The sequence below is a fragment of the Bos javanicus genome, chromosome 17, assembly GCF_032452875.1.
Source record: "Bos javanicus breed banteng chromosome 17, ARS-OSU_banteng_1.0, whole genome shotgun sequence".
Taxonomy (NCBI): Eukaryota; Metazoa; Chordata; class Mammalia; order Artiodactyla; family Bovidae; genus Bos; species Bos javanicus.
The window spans coordinates 68,841,208-68,863,854 of NC_083884.1; the positions used below are offsets into that span (position 1 = coordinate 68,841,208).

At 47.3% G+C, this 22,647-nt stretch overlaps 1 protein-coding gene across 3 annotated transcripts in view; it reads left to right on the forward strand.

Moving 5' to 3' along the window:
* The first annotated feature begins 1,292 nt into the window (after nucleotides 1-1,292).
* KREMEN1 (kringle containing transmembrane protein 1) overlaps nucleotides 1,293-22,647 on the forward strand; it is a 99,441-nt gene continuing 78,086 nt past the window's right edge. Inside the window, exons 1-2 of one of the 3 annotated variants that reach the window (XM_061385255.1) lie at nucleotides 1,293-1,326; nucleotides 20,718-20,880. In XM_061385255.1, coding sequence (XP_061241239.1) covers nucleotides 1,308-1,326; nucleotides 20,718-20,880 — 182 coding nt within the window. In that variant the 5' untranslated portion in view covers nucleotides 1,293-1,307. Of the gene's footprint in view, nucleotides 1,327-2,999; nucleotides 3,264-20,717; nucleotides 20,881-22,647 lie in introns of those variants that run through there. The other 2 variants (XM_061385253.1, XM_061385254.1) reach the window with 2 other exon arrangements.

Genomic DNA, 22,647 nt, shown 5'->3' on the forward strand with positions numbered 1-22,647 from the left:
GACTTCTCATCTCATGCTCTCTCCACAGCATGACTGCCCTTTGAGCAGAAATCATCCCAGCTGGAGTTTCAAAGATACCAGGATCCCCCAAACTCCACCAGCTGAGATCACTCAGATTTTTCCTGCTGCCCTCAGGAGGAATCCAAAGGCCTGACTGCAGAGCCAGCAGACAGACACCAGCCTCTTCCTGGAGGCCCAGGGGCTACCATCAATGTCCTCACTCTTTCCATGAAATAAAGCTGCTTAAGGACTGAGGCATGTGAAGCACTGAAATGAATATCTCAGGCAGCTCCTTGCCAGGGCCCGGACCACATAATTGAGCAAAGACCTTGAGCCCTTACGTGACCTGACCTAGACCTGCTTGGCTGTATTTTTAGTCTCTGTGTGCTGTTTCCATCACCTGTGCTGGGCTTTACGCTGGAAAAGAGGGGAGGGAGGCCTGGGGACAGCTAGAGAGATGTTTCTCATGGCAGCCAGTGGGGGCAGGGGCTTGCACATTATTTCTCAGTTCTGTTGTACAAGCCAGCTTTCTGGGGCTTGCAACATTCCAGGGCTGTGTGCAGTTGATGACACAGGCCTTCAAGCTTAGGAGGACCCCAGGCTTGGTTTAATGTTCTATTGTTGCTGTCTGGAAATTCTTCATTTTGAAGAAAGGGACCCCACATTTTCATCTCTCACTGTAGCCCATTCTGGTTACACAAGGCCAAGAGAGCAGACTGGCACATCCAGTCAGCAGGGGTGCCTTTCTGCAGGACAGTAAGACAGATGGGAACTACTACCATGAGGCATAAATCCCCAGATTTGGCCAAATAAACCTGATTTTGAAACCCCTGTCTGCCCTTCTTATTTCCTCTTCTGAAACTAGGATGAGATGTGAAAGGACCTCATAAACTATAGAGAGCTGTGTTCTGCTTTGCTAAAACCATCCCCTAGCGGACTGTTTAAAACATGCCACAGAGCATCCTCTGTCAATATCATCATTTTCTTGTCTTTGTCCTACTTGGTGATCTCCGAAAATCACATTATTTTCTTGTTGGTTCTCTCCCAGCCTCTCCCCTCTGTATGAGTGTCAGTTCAGACTGTAAGTTCTTATCTTGGTGCTTTTGACAGACTCCTCACTTAGCATTTGTTGAAGGAAGGAAGGATCCCCTTTCCTAAGTACTCACTTTGTGCTGATCATTCTACCTGAATCTCCCCCATTTTGTTCTCCTTCAAGCGGCTCCTGCTTGGGAGGGTGCACGTTCAAAGGTGAAGGATTCCCAGGTTGTGTTACAGGAGGCAATTTTGGAGGTGGGGACGGACCGGAAATGGTGCAGAAGACAGAGGGTAAGTTAAGTGCAAGACACCAGGTGGGACGTGGAGGGAGTGTCTCCGGGAACCTGGGAGAGGGGCGGCCCCCTGCTCCAAGGAGCCCAGAGGAGTCTCCACCTCGGGAATGACACAGGGAAAACAATGACTGAACAAGATGACTCTTGTCAGGGCGCTGGGTCGTGTGGGTGGAGAAGGAGGGAGCCCAGAGGCCTCGTGGGAGGTAGGTGCGCCTTTGGGGCGCCTCTGGAAGCAGCTGGGACGGGGTGGGAGGAATGGTTGGGGGCGAAGTGGCAGGCGAGGGGACGGCCCCCGGGGGGTTAAGGGGCGCAGGGGACGGTGTCCCTAAGGCCCGCCGGGGAGGCTGAGGGCCGGGGAGAGCCCAGCTCCGCTCAGGGCGCTGCGAGTCTGCATGAGAGGGCGGAGGTTTCCGCCGCCGCGCCGGGCGCAGGCCCGCACTTGCAAGTCTGGTACCAGGGACTTAAAAACTCCCGGCGCATCGCCCGGACCTGCCCTGCGGGGCGTTGCCGCGGCGCTTTCGGCGGGAGCCGGAGGAAAATTTCTGCCTAGGGAAGTGCGGGGTAGGAGAAGGGCCTACCACAGACCCTGGGGCGGGCAGGGAAGACCTTGCCGGAGAGTGAGGAGCAATGGGCCGGCCACACGGGGGCCGAGAGCCGCCACGCGCTCTTTGCGCCCGGGATCCAAGTGTCTGAGAAAGCACCGTCGCCCCACCCACTTCTGGGTCAGGAGCTTCACTTGTTTCTATGGAATCTAACCTAATTTTGTGAGGGCCTTTTATTATTTCTATTTTGCAGATGACTAAGAGCAGGGAACTTACCCTAGTTGACAAAACATGTGTTTTAGGATTCGGAACCAGGGCTCAGTATGCTGCCTCTTTTGTGCCTGCAAGAATCGGCATGGTGAAAGGAACTCAGCATTTTCTAGGCTCCTACTATGTGTGTGTAAAAGTTTCCACGCATTTTCTCGTTAGTACCACCGCTTTAGGAGTAATTGTTATCAACGCCCCCGTTTAACCGACGAAGAAGTTGAAATAAGACAGCAATTTTTCCTTTCCCGGGTGGCTCAGCTGGTAAAGAATCCGCCTGCAATGCGGGAGACCTGGGTTCGATCCCTTGCGTTGGGAAGATCCCCTGGAGAAGGGAACGGCTACCCACTTCCAGTATTCTGGCCTGGAGAGTTCCATGGACTGTATAGTCTATGGGGTTGCAAAGAGTCGGACACGACTGAGCGACTTTCACTCTCAAGATCTTACAGGTGATCAAGTGGGATATGAATCCGGTCAGGCTGACTCCAGAGCACCCTTTTTAAAACCGCTGCGATGAGCCAAGCAGAGAAAATTGGTTTGCAAAGTGCTGTTTTGATTTTTACGGCTGCGGTTGAGCCCGCGTGTGGGTCGCGACCCGAGTGAGGGTGGAGCAGGGGTCATTGGGCGCCCGGCCCGGTCCAGCCGGGTCAAACCTCCACTCGGGGACTCGGAGGCGGTGCCCCAAGCCCCGCCCCTTACCTGTAGGTCCCGCCCCTCGAATCTTCCAAGTGAATGCTCCGCCGGTGGGCGGGGCCAGGTGCAGTCGGGGGGATGTGGGCGGGTCCTGGCGCGTGAGTGGCAGGCGCGGGCGGGCGCCGTCGGCTCCGCCCCTCGGGCCTCGCGGCTGAGCCGGGCGGTCCCGGGGCTGCCGGGGTGGTGGCGGCGCTGGGGAGGGCGGGCCGGGGCGGGGCGGCCGGGAGGCCGGGGCGGGGCCACGCTCAAGCCCAGCGTCCCGCTCCCATGGCCGCCCCCGGCTCCCTGCGCTGCCCCCTCTCCCCCGGGCCGCGCCCCGGGGCCCCGCACTGACGGCCCATGGCGCCGCCCGCCGCCCGCCTCGCCCTGCTCTCCGCCGCCGCGCTCACGCTGGCCGCCCGGCCCGCGCCCAGCCCCGGCCTTGGCCCCGCACCCGGTGAGTGAGCGAGCCCCCCGCCGCCGCCTGTCCCTCGCTGAGCCCGCCCGGGGAGCCAACTCCCTCGCCCCTGCTTGGTGGGGCTCCTTTTCCAGCCCTTCAGCGACGCCCCTCGGACTAGGCGGCCCTTCTCCTCAGGCCCCTCCGCGACGCCCCCGGCCGGCGCCCTCTCTGCCTCAGTACCTCAGACCCTTTCCTCAGGCTCCTCTGCGACGCCCCTCGGACGAGGCGGCCCTGCTCCTCAGGACCCGAGACGCCCCCGGCCGGCGCCCTCTCTGCCTCAGTGCCTCAGACCCTTCCTCAGGCTCCTCAGCGACGCCCCCGCCCCGGGCCGGGAGGTCTGCCCTCTCAGGACCCGAGACGCCCTCAGGCTCCTCAGCGACGCGCCCCCGGGCCGGGAGGTCTCCCCTCTCTGGACCTCGCACCCCCAGCCCAGTCCCCTGGGGCGACTCGCCCCGCTTGGGGACGCTGCCCCGCCCCCACCCCAAACCCCTCAGCGACACCCCGGGCCAGGACGCCCTCCGCCAGCCCCACAGCGACGCCCCCCGGCCCCTTTCCCTCCCACGTCCGCGGGCCCCGCGCCTCCCGGCTCCTCAACGGGTGCCGAGAGGCGACGAGAGCCGGCGCCTGGCCCCTCTGCCCGGGTCTGCGCCCTGCTAGCCCAGCTCTGTAATCTGCGCCTCGTGAGGAGTCGAGTTGACCTGCCTGCCCTACTAGTAGAGGCGGATCTGGGTCCCGAGACGACCGGCTCTGCCCTGCCTGCACGTCCGCTTACCCCTACCCCCGGGGCCCACTTTGAACTTCCCCGGGACTCAGGTGCAGGTCCAGCGTGGGGAGAGGAAGAAAGGAAGGGGGTGATGGCAAACGTCTCCCCTAGAGTTTAGTGTGCTCATCCTGCCAGTGCAACGCAGAGCCCCCGTTTCCCGTGAGTATCTCCACACTTTAAGCAGGGTCACCCGCTCCCCAGGCCAAGGTCAAGGCCAGGTTTTCCCCACATGGGGCCCTAGACCAGGATGGAAGCTGGAACTTGCTTAGCTTGCCCTCACACCCTTCCTTGCAGCAGAACTCTCCCAAGTTGAAGAGCAGGCAAGAGGGCGTTGTCTGGCCCAGGTACCTTCCTCAGCAGGTTGTTCAAGTGTGGGGAATTGGACGTGAGGGAAAGGGGTGGGAAAAGTGCATTACAGATTTGCCTGAGTGGGAAAACTCAAGCCTCTGGGCTCTCCACCCAAAGTCGCAGACTGTGATGTTGGAGAGACAGGATTTTGCTGCTGAAAGAAAACTCTGGGTTGCTTTGTTTACTTGCCAGCTTGGTTTCCTGATAAAGATCAAGTTTAATGTTGTCACTTACTGCCTGACTTTGGGCTGTGCCTCTCTGAGCCTCAGTTTCCTCATCTGTAAAGGAGGGATGATGGCAATTCCCTTGCTGGTTGTTGTGAAGATTAAAGGATATACTGCAGGTAACACACCCACACACAGCAGGCAGTCACTGAACACATTTAAGAATTCTTTTTATAGTGCTTCACAGTTTGCCAAGTGCTGGACACCTCCTTTGCGCTGGGAATGCTCTGAGCTTCCAATCTGATTAAACCCCGTAAAAGGCAAGGCTTGGCTTTAGAGAGAGAGGTAGAAGGGGGCTCTCCAAGTGCTGTAAAGCTTAGGCTCAGGAAGGGGTTTCTGAGTGATCAGTGGCCTCTTAAGGGGACATCCACAAAAACTTCTGCAAAAGTTTGATCACTTGTACTGTTTACCGTATGTGAGGAATGACGGAGGAACTTTCTGAGAGCCAGGATATGTGATATGTCAACATAACTGTAACCTAGTAACCCCTTAGCTCCACTTTGCCATCTCTGTGGTCAGGATTTAATGTCCTCTATGGAGAGAGGTACGGGTGGAAATAAACTGGTTCCTCTCCTGGAAAGGGCAAAGTAATAGCTCTGAAAAGTGTTCAGGGAGCCTGCTGTGTGCTTATGCTTGTTGGAAGGTGGCACCCTCCTCAGGCACCTTTGCTTCAGTAGAAAGGGTCAAGTGCAGCAGCCCTTATGTCACGTGAACCTCAAACCTCGGTGTGCTTTTATTGCAGGGTCTGGGGTTTGTGTGTGCCTGCGTGCTTGCTTAGTCCTTAAGTCCTGCAACCCTATGGACTATAGCCCGCCAGGCTCCTCTGTCCATGGGATTTTCCAGACAAGAATACTGGAGTGGGTTGCCACTTCCTCCTCCAGGGGATCTTCCTGACCCAGGGATCAAACTCAAATCTCCTAAGTCTCCTGCATTGGCAGGTGGATTCTTTACACTGAGCCACCTGGGAAGAGTGGGTCTGGGGTAGAGACAAATAAATAACCATTATGAAATGATTTGTGATAAGGCCCATCTTCCCAATTCAGTGAGCCTCATCAGCTTCTTTCCCTACCATCTTGATATAATACATCAGTGCCTTTGTGACTTTTCCTCTTTAGTTCCAGAGCAATTTAAGGGAGATAACACATGGTTTTTCTTCACCATCACATCCTGTCTAGAGCCTACCCACTAGTTTTTAAAAATCCATTCCAATAAAAAACATGTTTTACTCTGAAGATATGTCAGGTTTGCCATTTCATATTTTTGATACTGTAATTTTCTCTAAAATTTTGTGGATGGAAAAAATTATTTCAATACTTACATTCTGCATAATTTTGTAATATTTAAATTACTGGTGGTTTGCATTTTTGAATGCTGACTTTATGAAAACAGTTAGCTCATTCCCTATCAGTGATACTTCTAATTACAGTGTATAGCCAACCCCAAATGATCTCCCTTCTCTTCATCCTTTGAGATCCTCTCTCTTCCTTCATAACAGATAAGGAGGGATGTAGAGGTTAGTGGTGGAATCTAGACTCCCTCTTCAAGGAGAAAGGCAGCCAGGGCCATGGACTCTCTGACGTGGACTCCCATCTGGAATTTACTAACCTGCAGGGGACAGCCAAGAGGTAGGAAGAGAAGGCTGGGTGGACTTTAGCTCTGAGTTTTCCACTGAAGACAAATACCTTCAGTGTTTCACCTTCACCATCAGTGTTTCACCATATTTAGGGCCTGCTGGGTGTGCGTCAGCAGTGTCTCAACTCTGGTAACATTTGCCGTGAACATCGTTTTATAGTTGATACTCATTCTCCTCTAGCTCCTCATCTAGAATTTGTCCCATTAGACAGTAATGTGTCTTGCCCTAAAACCTGTGAGTTCAGTTAACAGTAAGAACTTCATAGTGTACAGAGCTTTGTCCCTTGTGGGGACTCCATTAGTGTTAATAGGATTACCTGCAAAAAACCTGCCTCCCAATGCCAGAGACATGAGTTCAATCCCTGGGTTGGGAAGATCCCCTGGAGGAGGAAATGGCACCTCACTGCAGTATTCTTGCCTGGAGAATCCCATGGACAGAGGAGCTTGGTGGGCTACAGCCAGCCCATGGGGTGGCAAAGAATCGGACATGATTGAAGGGACTTAGCATGAACGAACAGAAGGGCTGAGAGGAGTGAGGGGGACCAACGTGCATGCCAGTTTCTTTTATGCTTTTAGTTTTAAGAGACAGGGAAATGGTCAGAACTGACGGGGCATCAAAGAACTCTCATCTTTTTGTGAAAACTTCTCACTCCTTGACAAAGCTATTTAAGTGTTTGAGATATGTAATGAGACCTTTTATAAATCTTACAGCAAAAAGAAGTTCAGTTTAAGCTCACTGCTAAGAAACAGCAACTCGGTACATTTAATAGAGATATTCTTGATATGCTTACTTATGATTTAGGTTATTTGGATCAAAGGCAATCAGTGATGAAGGTAAAATATATTGCTTTCAATTTCTTCACAGTGTACAGATTAGGGATTTGGTGTGATGGGCAATATATCATCTTTAGTGTAGAATTTTCAAGCCTATAATGCCATCTGAGGCCTAGATCAGGTGTCGGCAATCATTTTTTATAAAGGGCTAGACAGTAAATAATTGGGGTTTTGTGGGCAATGTACTGTCTGCAGCAATTACTCAACTCTGGCTTTGCAGGGCAAAAGAGGCCATAGACAAAATGTGAATGAATGAGAGTAGCTGTCTTCCAGTAAAACTCATATGGACACCCACATTCGAATTTCATGTAATTGTTACGTGTCACAAGTTTTAATTTTTTCAACCATTTAAAAGTTTAAAAAGCATATTTTAGCTCATAGGACATACAAAAACAGGCAATGGGCCAGAGTTGGCCTACAGGCTGTACTTGACCAAGTCCTGCTCTAGGTCCATGTGTATTGATTTTCTTTTCCCACTGTTCACTGGTCTGAAAAGGTGACAAGGAGGCAAATGATTTTGGTGAATGAATTTTTACCTTTTACTGGTAGCTGACTTTAAAAGACTTTTAAGAAATGGTCGAAAAGGTAAATTTTATGTATATTTTACCACGATTAAAAATAATGTGTCCGAGAGGGAAGTTTCATGCACATACATTTGGATCTTTACTAAGACTTAAAAAAAAAAAAAAAAGCTTTAAAAAGAAATTCAGTGTGGTTCAGTGTGCAGTACATAAAGAAAATAGAGCCTGCCTCAGAACCAGCCCAGGGTTTGTTCAGCTATGCAGATGTTGCTTGGATCAAACTGTTGAGAGATCTGTTTCTCAGAGGAAAGCCCAGGCAGCAGGTGGCACCAGCCCTGAGATATTAAAAAAAAAAAAAAAAAAGCCAGAAAAAAAAAAAGAGAAAACAAACTTCTATCATTTTCCTAAACAGTTGAGTTTTATTTCCATGGTTCTATCGTCATTTTTATAAAGTGGCCTTTAGAAAAACAACAATGTGTTTAGCGTGGCTGATTATTTTAAAACATTTTTGAAAAAAACAAAATGAAACAAACATACCAAGTTGATTGTATTTGTACTGTGGAACAGTTAATGCAAAACACTTGGGAGAGGCCGGAAGTTTGGATCTGCAGCTTTTGTCTGGGTTTTTGCCTCCTGAATAAGGACAACAGGAGGAAGTTAATGTGTTCCTTAGCAAGCTACCTGTGCAGGTTTTGAGGTGAGGTCTCCTCAAGCCCCCTGTCGTCACCTGGCAGGTTAGTTGCTGGCTGACTCCTGGTGAATGGGTGAGAACTCTGACTGACATTCTCCCATGTTATTTTGATCTTGAGAATCCAGCTGGAACCCAGAAGCGTGAGTCTAGGAGAGGAGCCTGCCGTCACTCTGTATTTTTCCCCTTTCTCTGTTGTCTTCAGTGTCTTCCTCTCAAGATAGCAGTGCTTCTTCCCCAGACCTCACCTCTGGGACCTTATCCTGGATTCAGATTGAACAGAGAAAGCAAAGAAGCCCTTGTAGAAATGTCAGAAGGTTGTCCCTCTTCAAAAATGGCCACTCCACAGAAACCTGCCTTTTTCTTCTCTATGGAAATCTTCCCACTCCCCACCTGCCTTTAAACCACTTTCTAGGTAAACACCTCCCTCGCCTGGACTTGCACCAGTTTGAAGAGGAATGAGGTTGGGGACTAGGAAGAACTTTATAGACAAAAGATTTCGGGCCACCTCCTACACAAGGCTGCGTCTCCCTCCTACTTATAACAGTACCCTCTCGGAGCTGCCCCTTTGCTGGGCCCAGCTTCTAGTTTCTCTCACCACTGATTTAATCCCTGGCAAGTAGCCAGAGCATTAAACTTTTATTGTTCAATTTTCCACGAGGGCGGGGTCCCACTTCTAGTGGGCTGAGGAGGCTTCCAAACCAGAGTGTCACACCACATTAGCAACTTCAGACTTTGAGGGCTGGACTTCTTTCAGTTTGGTTAGATTCTTGGTTAGAACCAGAGCAGTGTACTCACACTCAAAGTTTGAAAGCTAGGAAATAATAAAAACAGCAGAGGCAACTTTTAAAGATGATTCAGAACAGTTGTAGAGTTGACTTATAGGACTAACTCTCCCCAGTTTCTTGATATCTTCCAAACGTTAAGTGGTTGTCCATGTTCTTTGGTGTCCTGACATTGGATGAAAACATGGCGGCCAAGTAGTTCTATTCTAGAACAGTAGGGATTGTTAACCAGTATCATCACAGTATATAAATTACTTGCTGCTGTTCAATCTATAAAAATTCATCTTCAAAGAAAATTATTGGACTGGTAAAAATATTTTTAATAATGACCACAGAAGCCATATTTGTTTTTCTTTGATGTTCTTCCGAAGACTTCTTCTGGTTTTAATCAGATTGTTCCCACATAAAATACAGTGGAAATCTACAGTAATAAAATCCCTATTCCTGTGTCTATGGGGAAATAAACAGGATGGGGACTGTCCTTTTAAGGGGCTTTCCCCTTCCTTTTCCCCAGACTCAAAGCCTCTATTACTGGTGGGTGTTTTGGCATCAGTTAAGGGCCTTCAATCCTTCCCTCCCTCCATGTTTTGCTCTTTCATTAAAGTGTTTCTGTTGTCTAATTATATCCTTTCAATCAAATTAGAGACTGCAGCATCTGGTGAGGGCCATAACTGCTGCCATCTGCACCTCGTATATACAGGCCTTTTCAGCTGAGAATCACTCAGCTTCCAAATGGCAGGAAGAGATTTGGAAAAAGTTTAGTTGGAAGGGAGGTTAACTTAAAAGGAACGTCTTCAAAGGCTGGGTGCGTCTCCCTGCTTTGTGATGTGTGCACTGCCTTGCAGAACTTCATCGGCTTGGCTCATCGAAGATTCTCCTCCAGTGCTTCTGGCCAATGAAGGGTTTCTGATTGTCTTAGCTGAAATAACTAGTCCTCTCATCCTTCTTACGGGCCTGAGGGGGCCCCCGGGCTGAGCTGAAAATTTCTCCCTTGAGAAGAATCTTTTGTTCTGTGACCACTGGTTAATGAGTATGACACTCTCTGTTTATTTGACCATTTCTTCTAATTCAGTGGTTTCAACTAGAGGAGATTTATGCCCCCGAGGGACATTTGACAATATCTGGAGACATTTTTGCGGTGGGGAGGGGGGCACTACTGGCATCTAGCAGGTAGAGGCCAGGGATGCTGCTGACAGTCCTGGAACGCACAGGACAGCGCCCCTCTACAGGATTATCCAACCCGAAATGTCAGTCATGCCGAGATTGAGAAACCTGTCCTGATCATGTAATTCTTTGGCCCTTCTCTTCTCTGGGGCCTCAGAGTAGGTGACTCTGATCAACATCTTTTTTCACTCTTAAGAAAATAGATTCTTCATCCATATCTAAACTCCTTAAGCATTTCTGTGAACAGGGCTTCAGAAGTCTCAGTGGAGTAAGGAGGTCTGTGGGTCACCGTATGTTTCTACTTTCTCTAGAGTAAGAGTGCCAGATTAAATACAGGACACTCAATTAAATTTGAATTTCAGATAAACAGTAATTTTTTGTCTCATGCAATATTTGGGAATACTTATCTTAAAAAATCGTTAGTTGTTTATCTGAAATTCCAATTTAACTGGGCATTCTGTACTTCCGTTTGCTAAATCTGGCAACCAAATTCTTGATCCATGAAACATTGCCTGAAACTTTAAACCTTTGACCAACAAATCAGTCTGTTGGCCACCATCTGTCCTCGTTGTTCTAAGTGACTGGAGGTGACAACGGAACTGAGACTTTCCTTCTGCCTCAAGCTGTCTCCATGGCCAGGATTTCTGAAACTTGTCTCTTGAGTCATATCTTTATCTTGGAACTGACTAACAAATGTAATCAAATGTCTACTGTATGCCCCGCATCTCTGACTAGGACTTGTCCCTGTGCCAAATCATAGAAAACGACAACTTTATTGCTTTGGGTTTGAATTTAAAGATGTGCTCTAAAAATACACTGGGGCTTCCCAGGTGGCTCAGTGGTAAAAGAATCTGCCTGCCAGTGCAGGAGACTCAAGAGATGTGGGTTCAATCCTGGGTCAGAAAGATCACCTGGAGTAGGAAATGGCAACCCACTCCAGTGTTCTTGCCTGGAATACTGAGCCTGGTGGGCTACAGTCCATGGGGTCGCAAAGAGTCAGACACAACTGATCACGCACTCCCCTAAAATACACTGTCTACCTGGCAGTCAGCTAGCTCCTCATTCAAGGGCTGTTGTATTTATTTGCCCACTCCATATCAACCAAGGGAAGCTGAATAGCCCAGAGCCTGGCTTCCATGGAGCATTGGCTGCCCTCCAGGATTCCATTATTGGGAAACTTTCTCACTGTCTGAAATTAAAAATCGGGCACAGGCAATACTCATGAAACTTGCCCAGAAGCCGGATTGTATCAGTTTATTTTATCTCCTTTTTAGTCTGATCGAGAACTTCAGACAGTGTGAAAGTGTTGCTCAAGTGATGGTTAGGCGAGGTGTAGATTTGAGCCAGGTGTCTCCTGTTGCAAGCAGACTCAGAATAGAAACAGGTGTATTCATTGCAAAGAGGGCTGCTCATTCCCTGTTACAAACAATTCTACCATGGATTCCATTTAAATAGCAGATTCCCTTGGTTTAAATAGCAAGCATTTGATTTTTAAATACTTTGATTTACATAAACTTTCTTGGAACTTCTCCTGGGTCGTTTCACAGTACAGCACTGACAGCCAGGGTGGAGGCCCAAACTGGTAAGGAAACCTGGGCTCTCTGAATATGTCCGTCTTGGGTTCCCCGCCTAGCCCTCCATACACCTGCTTCCCTCACTCATCAGATGTTTGCCAGGCATGTTCTGTGTGGTCTGTAGTTGCTGAGAGCACAGAGATGAGTGAACTGCTCAGGAAACTTATGGGCTAGTGGAAGCAGGGCCAGGTGCTTCTGGAGCAATTACAGTTCAAGATGATCAAGTCTTAGAAGAGCTGGGACAGCAGGCGCTGTGGGACTTGTTTTAGAGCCTGTGGTTTCCATAGGAGTGTAGTGCTGTCTCCTCTGGACCCTGAGTTTTCAATTAGTTCTCCAACATTTGTCTTATGTTCCGATGCTTTACAGTTGACTTATGATCCACTAAGTTATTGTCCATCAGAGAAGTGGGCTTTGAACTTGAAAACATTTTTTTATGCTTCCCATTTTCTTCCGTGAAAACTCTAGTGTGAAATTTTATTTCAAGATGGAAGAGGATATTCATAAGTAAATATTTAAGTAGACTCACTGATGCTCAAGCATTACACTGAGAGAGGTGCCATCACCACGCTGTGATAGAATATGTCCTGCTGGTACTGGCAGAAAAGTCCACGGTTAATTAATGAAATGTTTTCCTTAGAGTTCTGCTGAGCTAGTGACTTCTGAGAGAGTTCATGCTTTCACTGAAGCTTGGCCTAATCTTTCTGTATATGTTGGTAGGTGAGTGGTCATTCTTTTTCCTTTTTTTGTCGGCTGCATCAGGTCTTAGTTGTGGCACGCGGGTTACACTGCCCAGAGGCATATGGGATCTTACTTCCCTGACCAGAGACCAAATCCCAGTTCCCTGTATTGCAAGGCAGATTCTTAACCACTGGACCACCAGGAAGTCCCTCATTCTTTCTTAAAAGCTATCTCCTGGTCTTCAATTTGATGCGCGTATTTGTTTATAACATCCTACAGAATGACTGTCAGTTCCTCAAGCACTACTGCATGTTCATAGTGACTCTTGCGGGCAAAAACACATGCTTCACTGACAGGCGTGCATGCTGTCCAGTGGGCCCTCCCTGGGTAAGAGTAGAGCATATTCCAAATGAGACCCAGACTGGGGACTGGAACCCAAGCAGCCCTGCATTCAGGGCCTGCTCTGCTTTGATAGTTATCTGTTTTTCAAATTATTACATAACAAATAATAAGGACCCCTCTCTGAAGTTTTTTCATGGGTCTTCTGAATTTAAACCTCTGGTCCGTTGCTTAGTATAGGTTCAGTGTTTCTTAGAACAGTCTTTTAATCAAGTATTTTATCTGTTAATGGGTTGGGAAGATCCCCTGGAGTGGGAAATGGCAACCTGCTCCAGTATTATTGCCTGGAAATTTTCATGGACAGAGGAGCCTGGTGGGCTAGAGTCCACGGGGTTGCAAAGACTGAGCAACTGAGCAACTTATTCGTCTGTTATGAATAAGCTGGAGATTCAAATAGAAGACCTCAGGTCCTCTTCCAAAAGTATGCGTTCTTTAGTTAAAATAACTTTGAGAGGTACGGGATGCTGTTTTTAAGCACACTGTTCCTATGAATGAAAAGGAAGATCTGAAAGATATTTTAATAGAAAAGCTACTGATAATTTAAATAATTACAGTGATTATTTTGGGGCAATTCTACTTTGGGCAAAAGTACAGAACTACTTTTTCCTGTGGTCAGTTGAACTGTGAATACATAGTCCAAGAACATGGTACGTGAGTGTCTGTCTTGATTTTAGATGAGTGAATTTATGGTTGATTGAGTTTGATCATAGTTCTTGAAAAAGAAACTAAGGTAGATTAATTGTAAAACAACATGTTAGTATTTTCAAGGTGTCCTTTCAAAAATTTTTAATATGGGAAATTTAGAACATGTACAAAAATAGAAGAGTGTAAGGAAGTCATTATGTATCTATCTCCCAGCTTCCATGATTGTCAACCAAGGCCAGTATTATTTCATTTGTATCCCTTTGATTCCTACAACTGGATTATTTTGTAACAAATCTCAGATATCATATCATCTCATCTGTAAATATTTCAGTATGTATCTGTAAAGGATAAGAACCCTTTTCAAAAACATAGTACCACTACCATTGTCACAGCTAAAAAATTTAACAATGATTTCTTAGTATCATCAAATATCCAGTCCATTAATCAGTATTTAAATATTCCTGATTGTCTCATGGGTGTTTTTTACAGTTCAAACAAGGATCTAAACAAGGTGCATTTAGGTGATCTGACTCTATTAACCTAAGTCTCTATTCACCTAGAAGTTTCCCCTTTTTTTCTTTTTTCTTTGACATATATATGTTGAAGATGTAGCTTCTTCTAAGCAAAAAACAGCGCTTAAGAGCCTCTCCAGAGGCAGGGCCCACATGGGAGGTGAGTTTTGTTTTGTTTTGTTTTGTTTTCCTGAAGAATCGTTGCTTCCATTAGAGAAACAGAATTAGAGCATTATAAGCTTGGAAGAGACTTTTAGTCATTAAGCCTTTCCTGTCACATTACCTCAGACTTTTGCATCTCTGTCCTATTTTGTTAGAATCCTGAGATTAGGGTTTAGAGTGAAGGGACGTTGGCTCCAATCCCCTCATTTCACAAGTGAAGAAGTGGAGACCCAAATCCAGGTGATTTCTTTAAACCTCGCAGTGTCAGCTACTTACTTCGTGTCATTTCCTCTTTCTGCAAGTGATTCTCTATGCACCATGTATATAGAAGGCCTCCTCCTTCCCCACAGACTAGCCTCTCTCTGGGGATCTAGATCTAGATCAAGATCTAGATCACTTGCCTTCTTGTAATCATGGGAATCCCTGCCCTTGGGGAGCCGTCGGTGTTAAAGATGTAGACTTTCTTCTCACAGGCTCAGCCCCATTGGGGTGAGAAAAGCTGAGAACCACTGACTTCCCAGGGCCACACACTTCTTGACCTCCAGGTTCCGTGTAACTGAAATAAGCATTTCTGAAGTGCCTTTGAGTGTCTTGAGGGCAAAAGATGATTTTGTCAGGGACCGCAGGCATTGAGGACCTACACACAAGTTCCCACCAGACACCAGTCTGTACTGGAAACGCACCAGGTGTGTTGTGCAAACATCTGACGACACTCTTATGTCGCCATCTAAGTATTAAAAGGAGCTTTTTCCACTTCAGCCTTGTATTTCTATAATCTACCTGCCTGCCAAACTTAATAGATACCTTTTAAAAGAACAGAAGATATTCCTGCGGAAAAATATTTTCTGCCTTATTTTAAGATGTCATAATTCAATTTAATGCTTGTTGATTCGTGTTGATTTCAAACTAGGCTAAAATCAGCCAGATTCTTCCAACATAGGATTAATAGAGATGCTGAATGGTTCTGTGTGGAACAGAAACTCGACTTTGATGGATTAAAAACGGTGACTCTCACAAAAATCACATCAACAGAGATCTAACTAGTAATTAGCTACCAGAAAACTAGGAAAATTCAAGACTCAGTATGAGAAAAAATTTCTATTTCTCAATAGTGTGGTTAGGAATAGTTCAGGGAAATAGTGTCGTTAGGAATGACTTGGAGCTTCATTGAGAGCTTATTCTTCAACTTTATTAAATGTTGTTGAGGAGTAGAATATCTTTTGCTTTCCCACCACTATCTCATATATGTCAGGTTTTAATTATTTTAACAGAATACCTCATTACAGTTTTAAACATGAACTTTAAAAATTCAGTGTATACACAACCCATCAAGGGTTAAATTGCCTGAAACAAGATCTTAACTTGGCGTTTTCCTCACTTATAATAAGTACAAATATTGAATTATGTGATTTCAGTAGCATATATAAACAAAGGCATGTTTCATCACACAGTTGGAATTTTAAGAAAAGCATATATGTTTTTCGCCTTACCTTTTATCCACTGAATGCTGGAATTCAACATAGGGTTCAAACCATATATATTTTTTCCTTTTATTTATCTCTTTTTAATTAAATTTTATTGGAATATAGTTGCTTTACAGTGTTGAAAATTTCTGCTATACAGTAAAGTGAATCAGCTATACATGTACATATATCCCCTCTTTTTCAAACATTACATATTTTTTTCTACCCGAATGGTAGCCTGGTAACTGTCAACAGAACTGTAAATAGCAGAATGGTGTGCCTGTCCATCCATGACATATTGCCTTTTATAGCTATGTATTTTTATGGGATAAACTACATGATTGTGATTGTTACAGTACTTTCAAAGTTATAATAAAGTTTAATTTATTTACACTGTTTAGTAACATAGTAATGCACTGTTTATTTACATAATAATTATTTATGGGGCACCTACTGTGTACTAGGCACTTTACTTGCAGTTCCTCTGATTCTTCCATTTGTCCCAAGCTATTAATAATCGAATCCCCCATTGTACCAGTGAAGAAACTGAGGCTCAGAGTTCAGCTGCATGCCTGCAGCTTGTAAACCACAGAGCTGAGCTCTAACTCCAGCCGGTATTGTGCTCTTTCCATGCTAGAAGTTTTTCTTGCTAGAAAGTAAGTGAGAAAAGTATTTGATTTAAACTGTTTCATAACCCTGGAGATTAACATTCGTCCTGGAAGTTTACATGTGCATGTATGTCTGTTCTGTAGGTATCACTTGTTCAGGTGGTCAGAGCTGCATAGAAGGGCTTCAGGGGCTCCATGAGCACTTCTGAAACTGTAAACTGTTGTGTATGTGATGGTTGTCTGGGGAATCAGATCCCTGTCTTTCATCCTGTTCTCCAAGAGGTCTCTGTGTACGTTAAAGGATTAGGACTCCTGATCTCGCTGACCGCCCTCTTTTCAGAGATGAAGAAACTTGAGTTGTAGAAGGGATGGGCTGTGAAGGCGGTACAGCAGCCAGGTCAGAGCCAGAGCAGGACAGGCCCGTGCCCATCAGCATCCTCCTCTGATCACAAGTGCATCTCCAGTTTTTAAAAAATAAATGCCACAAGCCATACTTTGAAGGATTTTGGTGATGGAGAAAAAGATAAGGCGTCGCCAGCTTAGAAAGGCAGAATTAAGCCCGAGTGCTTCAGGCTTGTGTCTAACTTAAGGGCTGTTTTCCTTCAGTCCCCCAAAACAAAAGACTTGGGGTTCTCTGATAGAGAGGAAAGGTCCAACAGAGATGAATGGAGTGGGCTCCAGCTAGAGAAGACAGGCAGGAAATAAAGCAGGGCTTTTCACAGCTTATGATCCCTTCCTTCTCAAAACCCCTTCTCCCTTCAAGATCCCACCTCCCAGACTGCGCTTTGTCAGCCATCATGGCTGGGCCCTTCTTCCAGGCCTGAAATGTGGCAGGGCTCCAGGGCGTGGCCCAGATGTCCTCTCTCTCCACACAGGCGCCGTTACCTCCACACTTCTGGATCTGGCCTTGGCTTCTTTCCTCAACCCTGGGCTCATCTAGCCATCTGCTTACTCTCTTATCTCCATCCAGTTTTCCTGTCCAAAACCAAAGCCTTGATTCCACCCACAAGATACTGTGCCTCTTGGGTCCTCCCCATCGTAGTACATGGCAGCACCATTCACCCAGCTGCCCAGGCCTACCTCCTTGGTGTTGTTGCCAACTGCTCTTTCTCTGGGACCCTGTATTCATCAAACCCCTGCCCCCCAGCAAATACTTTGGTTCTACCTTCAAAATACATCCAGAGTCCAGCCACTTCTTCCCACCCTTCAGCTGCCAGCCTGGCCCAGGCCACCCTTCTTTCCAGTCCATCATCTGCAACAGCCACCTAGGGTCCCCTTGCCACGTGCTTGGCACGCTCTTCACAGCTCCTCCTCCTCCCGGCAGCTACAATTCCGCTAAAGGATAAATCTGATCACGTCACTTCTCTGCTCAAAGCCCTCCAATGACTTCCTCTCATTCTTAGAACAAAAGCAAAAACCTAACTTATGTGGCCTTCAAGACCTTACACATCCTGGTCTTGCCTGGCCCCTCCTCTTCATGTCCCACCCATCCTTCCCCGCATACTCACCCTACTCTGGCTGGGTCAGAGGAGCGGCCTTGCACTTTCCCAAAGAGTCTATGCAGTTTTCGGGGTCTGTGCCTGCCATGCCCTCTACCCAGAAAGCCCTTCTTGTGTCATTTACTGTTTGCTTCCTCTTCTTGTCCTAGTACCCACCCTAGTATTCTGATGAAATCAAAATGCACACAATTGTAATCCAGGGTATTCACGTTTGTTTTTCTTGTCCCCCTGCACCCCACCCCCACCCCCCCGCCACACACACACACAATTGACATGCACTGGGCAAGTCTGCTCAAAAAACAATTGTCAAATCTGGTAACACTGCCTCAGTTTCCCTAGTGTAATTAAGAACAAGACTGGGTCTGGGAGAAGCAAACTAAAACCAACAGGCTTGCTTGTACCCATCCCATCTCTCAGATGCCACCTCATCCTGTTCCAGAGGGCTGGCCCTTGTATGGATGGCCACCACGTTCTTCTTCTTCAGATCAAGTCATCAGGGAACACTGACCCACTGCCCTGCAGATTGCTGTCTACTGCTAAGGCTTTCCGTTGGTCAGCCCACATTTCTGGCTCCCAAGCCCCTCCTCAGTCACTTTCGATAGGGGAAAAAGATTTCTAACACATAGAAATTAAGATTCTAGTAACTGGCATGCCAATCTAGAGATTGGCATGATGTTCTTAGAATCATCACTAGGGCAGATTTTTAGGAATATAGGTTCCCAGGTCCTGCTCTAAGCCTGAGACTGGGTAGGGTTCTGGTGTGACGAGCCCACATGCACACACACACGCACACACACACACACACAAGTCTCCCTCTGTCTCCAGCAGATCATATATATTCCTAGTGATGATAAGTGCTACGAAGGAAACAAATGAACGGCAGAGAAACGAGTGGAGATGGTGGGGAAGGGTTTTCTGAGGAGATAATGTTTAGTCTGTGATGGGAAGTATTAGGGGAAGAACTTTTCAGGCAGGAAATAGCATGGTGTGTTTATAGAATTAAAAGCAGAAGAATGTGGCTGGAGCACAGCAAATGACGAGGGGAGAGCTTGGTCGGTGGAGAGAGGGCCTGGGGCGACGTCTCACGGGTTCGCAGACAGGGACGAAGGCTCTGGGTTTCGTTCCCAGTGCTCACATCTCTCTGGGAGTTTTGAGCCCTGTGTGGAGAACAGGTTGTTGGGAGCATGAAAGTGGATGCTGTGGGACCCGAATCGGACCATATTGTCCTCCCATGGCGAACGGGACAAAGGTGACGGAGAGGAGAGGGTAGTTTCAGGAACTCGTTTGACAGAAGTCCACAGGACTCACCTGTGAGAGGAAGCAGGGTGAGGGAGAGCGGGAAAGCACGGGTGAGGCCAAGGGGTTGTCAGAGGCAGCGTAGGGTGTGAGCCTGAACCTCAGTCGCCTCATCTGCAAAGTGGGGGTGTTAAGGCCTCCGGGCTGGGCTGGTGATAAGCTGATGTAAAGCACTTAGAGCAGAGCCTGGCACTCAGTAGAACCCCATGTAAACATCAGCAGTGATGTGGATGGTGGTGATTCATCCAAGGTCGCACAGCTGTTAGGCATCAGGTCTGGGACCAGTGGATTTTCTGCTATACTGAGCTGCCTCCTTCAGTTACCTTTGAACTTTTTAAATTCGTGCACTCTTGGTGGAGGGTTCGGTTGACTCAGAACATGACAAGTCACCCTTCTCACAACGTGTAGGTGAAGTGCGAGGTGTCCTGTGCAGCCTGGGGTTCCCGATTATTTTGGCTGTCCATAAAACCATGCCATTCTGGGCAAAACCGGCCCAGATTGGGAGAGGAAGCTGGTACAGGAAGAGAGATGATCTGCGGGTAGGTTTCAGATACGTTTCAGAGTATAGACCTGCCCGTGTTATGCACATGCTGAGGCTGGAAGAGGAGCACGCCCCACATTGGGAGCTGGAGGTGTGAGTCCTTCATGCCGGAAGTTGTGGGTCAGCACATGCCAGGAGAGGGAAAGGAACAGAGCCAAGAATGTTAGCGTAACTCCCCCAGATTGTCAGGTTCCTAGGGATACATCTTAAAGAAGTGTTTGAAGTGCTTCTATCTGTCAGTTTCAACTAAGCTAATTTTCGGAACTCGCTCTTTGTACCGTGCCTTTCTTGTGAACCTCTGCGAATGTAATGCATGCAATATGTGGGGGAAAATCCTCTCAGCCGAGGTTCCCATCCAGCCCCCACCCCTCCCCCACAAAGTCTGAAAGGCAGATTTTAGAAGCACAACTGTTGCACCTGCAAGGGTTTTGTCTTCTTATTAAAGGGAACTCAGACCATGTTGAACGTGTCCTGTAGGAAGGAATTTCAGAAGGAGGCGAAAGAAAATGCCAGCTCAGCGCCCACTCCCTCCTGTTGACTGTCTGTTTTGTGGCACCTCCGTCTCAAGCAGCATAGGGAGGACTGTTCTTCATTACCAGGGAATGTGAGTCATTCCCAGACCCGTGTGATTGGGATTCCAAAGCGTTGCTGTATCCGATGGTCTTATTAAATCCAAGTGTCAGTGCAGCCTTTCAGCCGTAGAGGAGAGCTCAGTTAGAGCTGGTGCCCTGGTTCCAGTTACCACACAGAGACGCTGGCGGCGCAGTGACCCCCTCTGAGCACCCAGAGTTCCTCATGGATGGCTCCCAGATTTGGGGGTTTTCCCGGTTCACTTCATGGGCTTCAATACATTTCAGCTCCCTGTTTATATCCTAGCTGGGATCTGTATACTTTCGGGGAAAACGTCCTTGTGTCTGCAGACAAGCAAGCGCCAAGAGGAGCCTGGGCTTTGGAGGGTACCCAGTCCTACCAGTGCTCAACCCGCTGTGTCTCGGATCCAGCAAAACGCTACCCATTTCCAGCTCCATCCAAACAAAACAGGACATCTAGCACAGAGGGAGGAAGCTATAGATGTTGCCAGAAACTTAGTTTGCTCTGTCTTTTCTTTTTCCTAGAATGTTTCACAGCCAACGGTGCAGATTACAGGGGAACACAGAACTGGACGGCACTGCAAGGTGGGAAGCCATGTCTGTTCTGGAACGAGACTTTCCAGCATCCTTACAACACTCTGAAGTACCCCAACGGGGAGGGGGGCGTGGGCGAGCATAACTACTGCAGGTAAGACCCTCCTCCGGTCTCTTCCCGCCTTGCTCACGACTAGGCAAAGCTTTGTCTTCCTTTTGGCCAACTCAGAAAGCCTTTCTTGTTACTATTTTAGAAATGTTTCTCGCAAAACTGCGTGCGCATGTGCACACAAACACACACACAAACACAGAATCTCTTTTCAACTTGGGGCTCTTTGATGTTGGTTTGCAGAGCTCTGCTTTCCTGTCTGATCACTTCCATGTCTCTTTGGGAGGGTTTCCTTTGTTGGCGCTGCCACCAGAAGACTCAGCTTCTTAAGCTGCCGTGGATGTCATGGGCAAGTGGAGCACTGTCTGTGGCCCGAACTTCCCTCTGCTTCTGAGCTAAGGAAGATGCCCTGTGTTGTCCCACATCCTGCCAGCCCAGGCCCACCTTGCTCTGGGAGCACCTGTAGCCAGCAGATTTGTGCTCTTTCTTTCCTTTCAGTATACTCGGGTGTTTCTTTGCTCTTTCACCTGCTGTCTGACCCTCATAGGGGCTGAACTCCATGGTGCTTCAAGTGTGTACTTGTGATTGTCAGGGGAGATGATCCATGGCTTTGATCAGATTCTCAAAGTTGTCAGTGATCCAGATCAGCTTGAGAGTCACTGGTCAGTAGGGACCAGAGCACCTTTGGTTATAGCTACGTCTTAGGTATTTATATCCAGGGTCCTGGTTACGTGACTCATGGTTCAGCCACGTGCTGAATTTAATCATTATTAGGACAGGTACAAAGGCAGCCTCTTAAGCCACTGGGGCAGGGAAAAACGATCGCTGAGTCACTCTTTGAGCCGCACACTCTGCCCCCAGTTCTAGCAGAATGTTGGGATCTTCGCACTGTTGACCCAGCTGAGACAACATATTTATACCTATACTGCACGGGCCCCAGTGTTTACCTGCTGCCCTCCCCAGGTACCTTTGCCCACATCTAGGACCCTTGGGCTTATCTTGAAGTCTCCAGGCCTGTAGTCCGTGTTGTCTTCATCTCTTTGCTTCATCTTAATTCTAATGGACACCAACTGGCCATTCCCTCATAGCTACTAGTGCACTGTTTTTTAGTTTGCTTTTTGATTGCTGTTTTTTATGTTACATTTTATTTTTTGTTTGTTATAGAAGTGTTAAAAGTTTATTAAAAAATTTCTCAAACACCACAGATATATATGCTGTTGCTGCTGCTGCTAAGTCCCTTCAGTCGCGTCCGACTCTGTGCGACCCCAGAGACGGCAGCCCACCAGGCTCCCCCGTCCCTGGGATTCTCCAGGCAAGAACACTGGAGTGGGGTGCCATTTCCTTCTCCAATGCATGAAAGTGAAAAGTGAAAGTGAAGTCGCTCAGTCATGTCCGACTCCTAGCGACCCCATGGACTGCAGCCCACCAGGCCCCTCCGTCCATGGGATTTTCCAGGCAAGAGTACTGGAGTGGGGTGCCATTGCCTTCTCCACAGATATATATATATATATATATATATATATATATATATATATATAGTTTAAATAAAGTCCTCATTTTACCTCTTCCCTCCCAAATCCTCTCCAACAAGGCCTTCTTCCCAGAGGTAACAGTTTGTTTATATATTACTTCACGTTTTGCTATCTTTTGCATTTTAGCATTAATATTACACATGCTCATTAAATAATCCTTTTACATTTTATTTTCAAAGTTGTACATGATCATTAATTTTTTTCTTTCATATTTAAAAGAAATGAACCCCACTTCACTTCTGGCTTATTTCCTTCCCCTAGCTTTTCTATTGGGAATAGT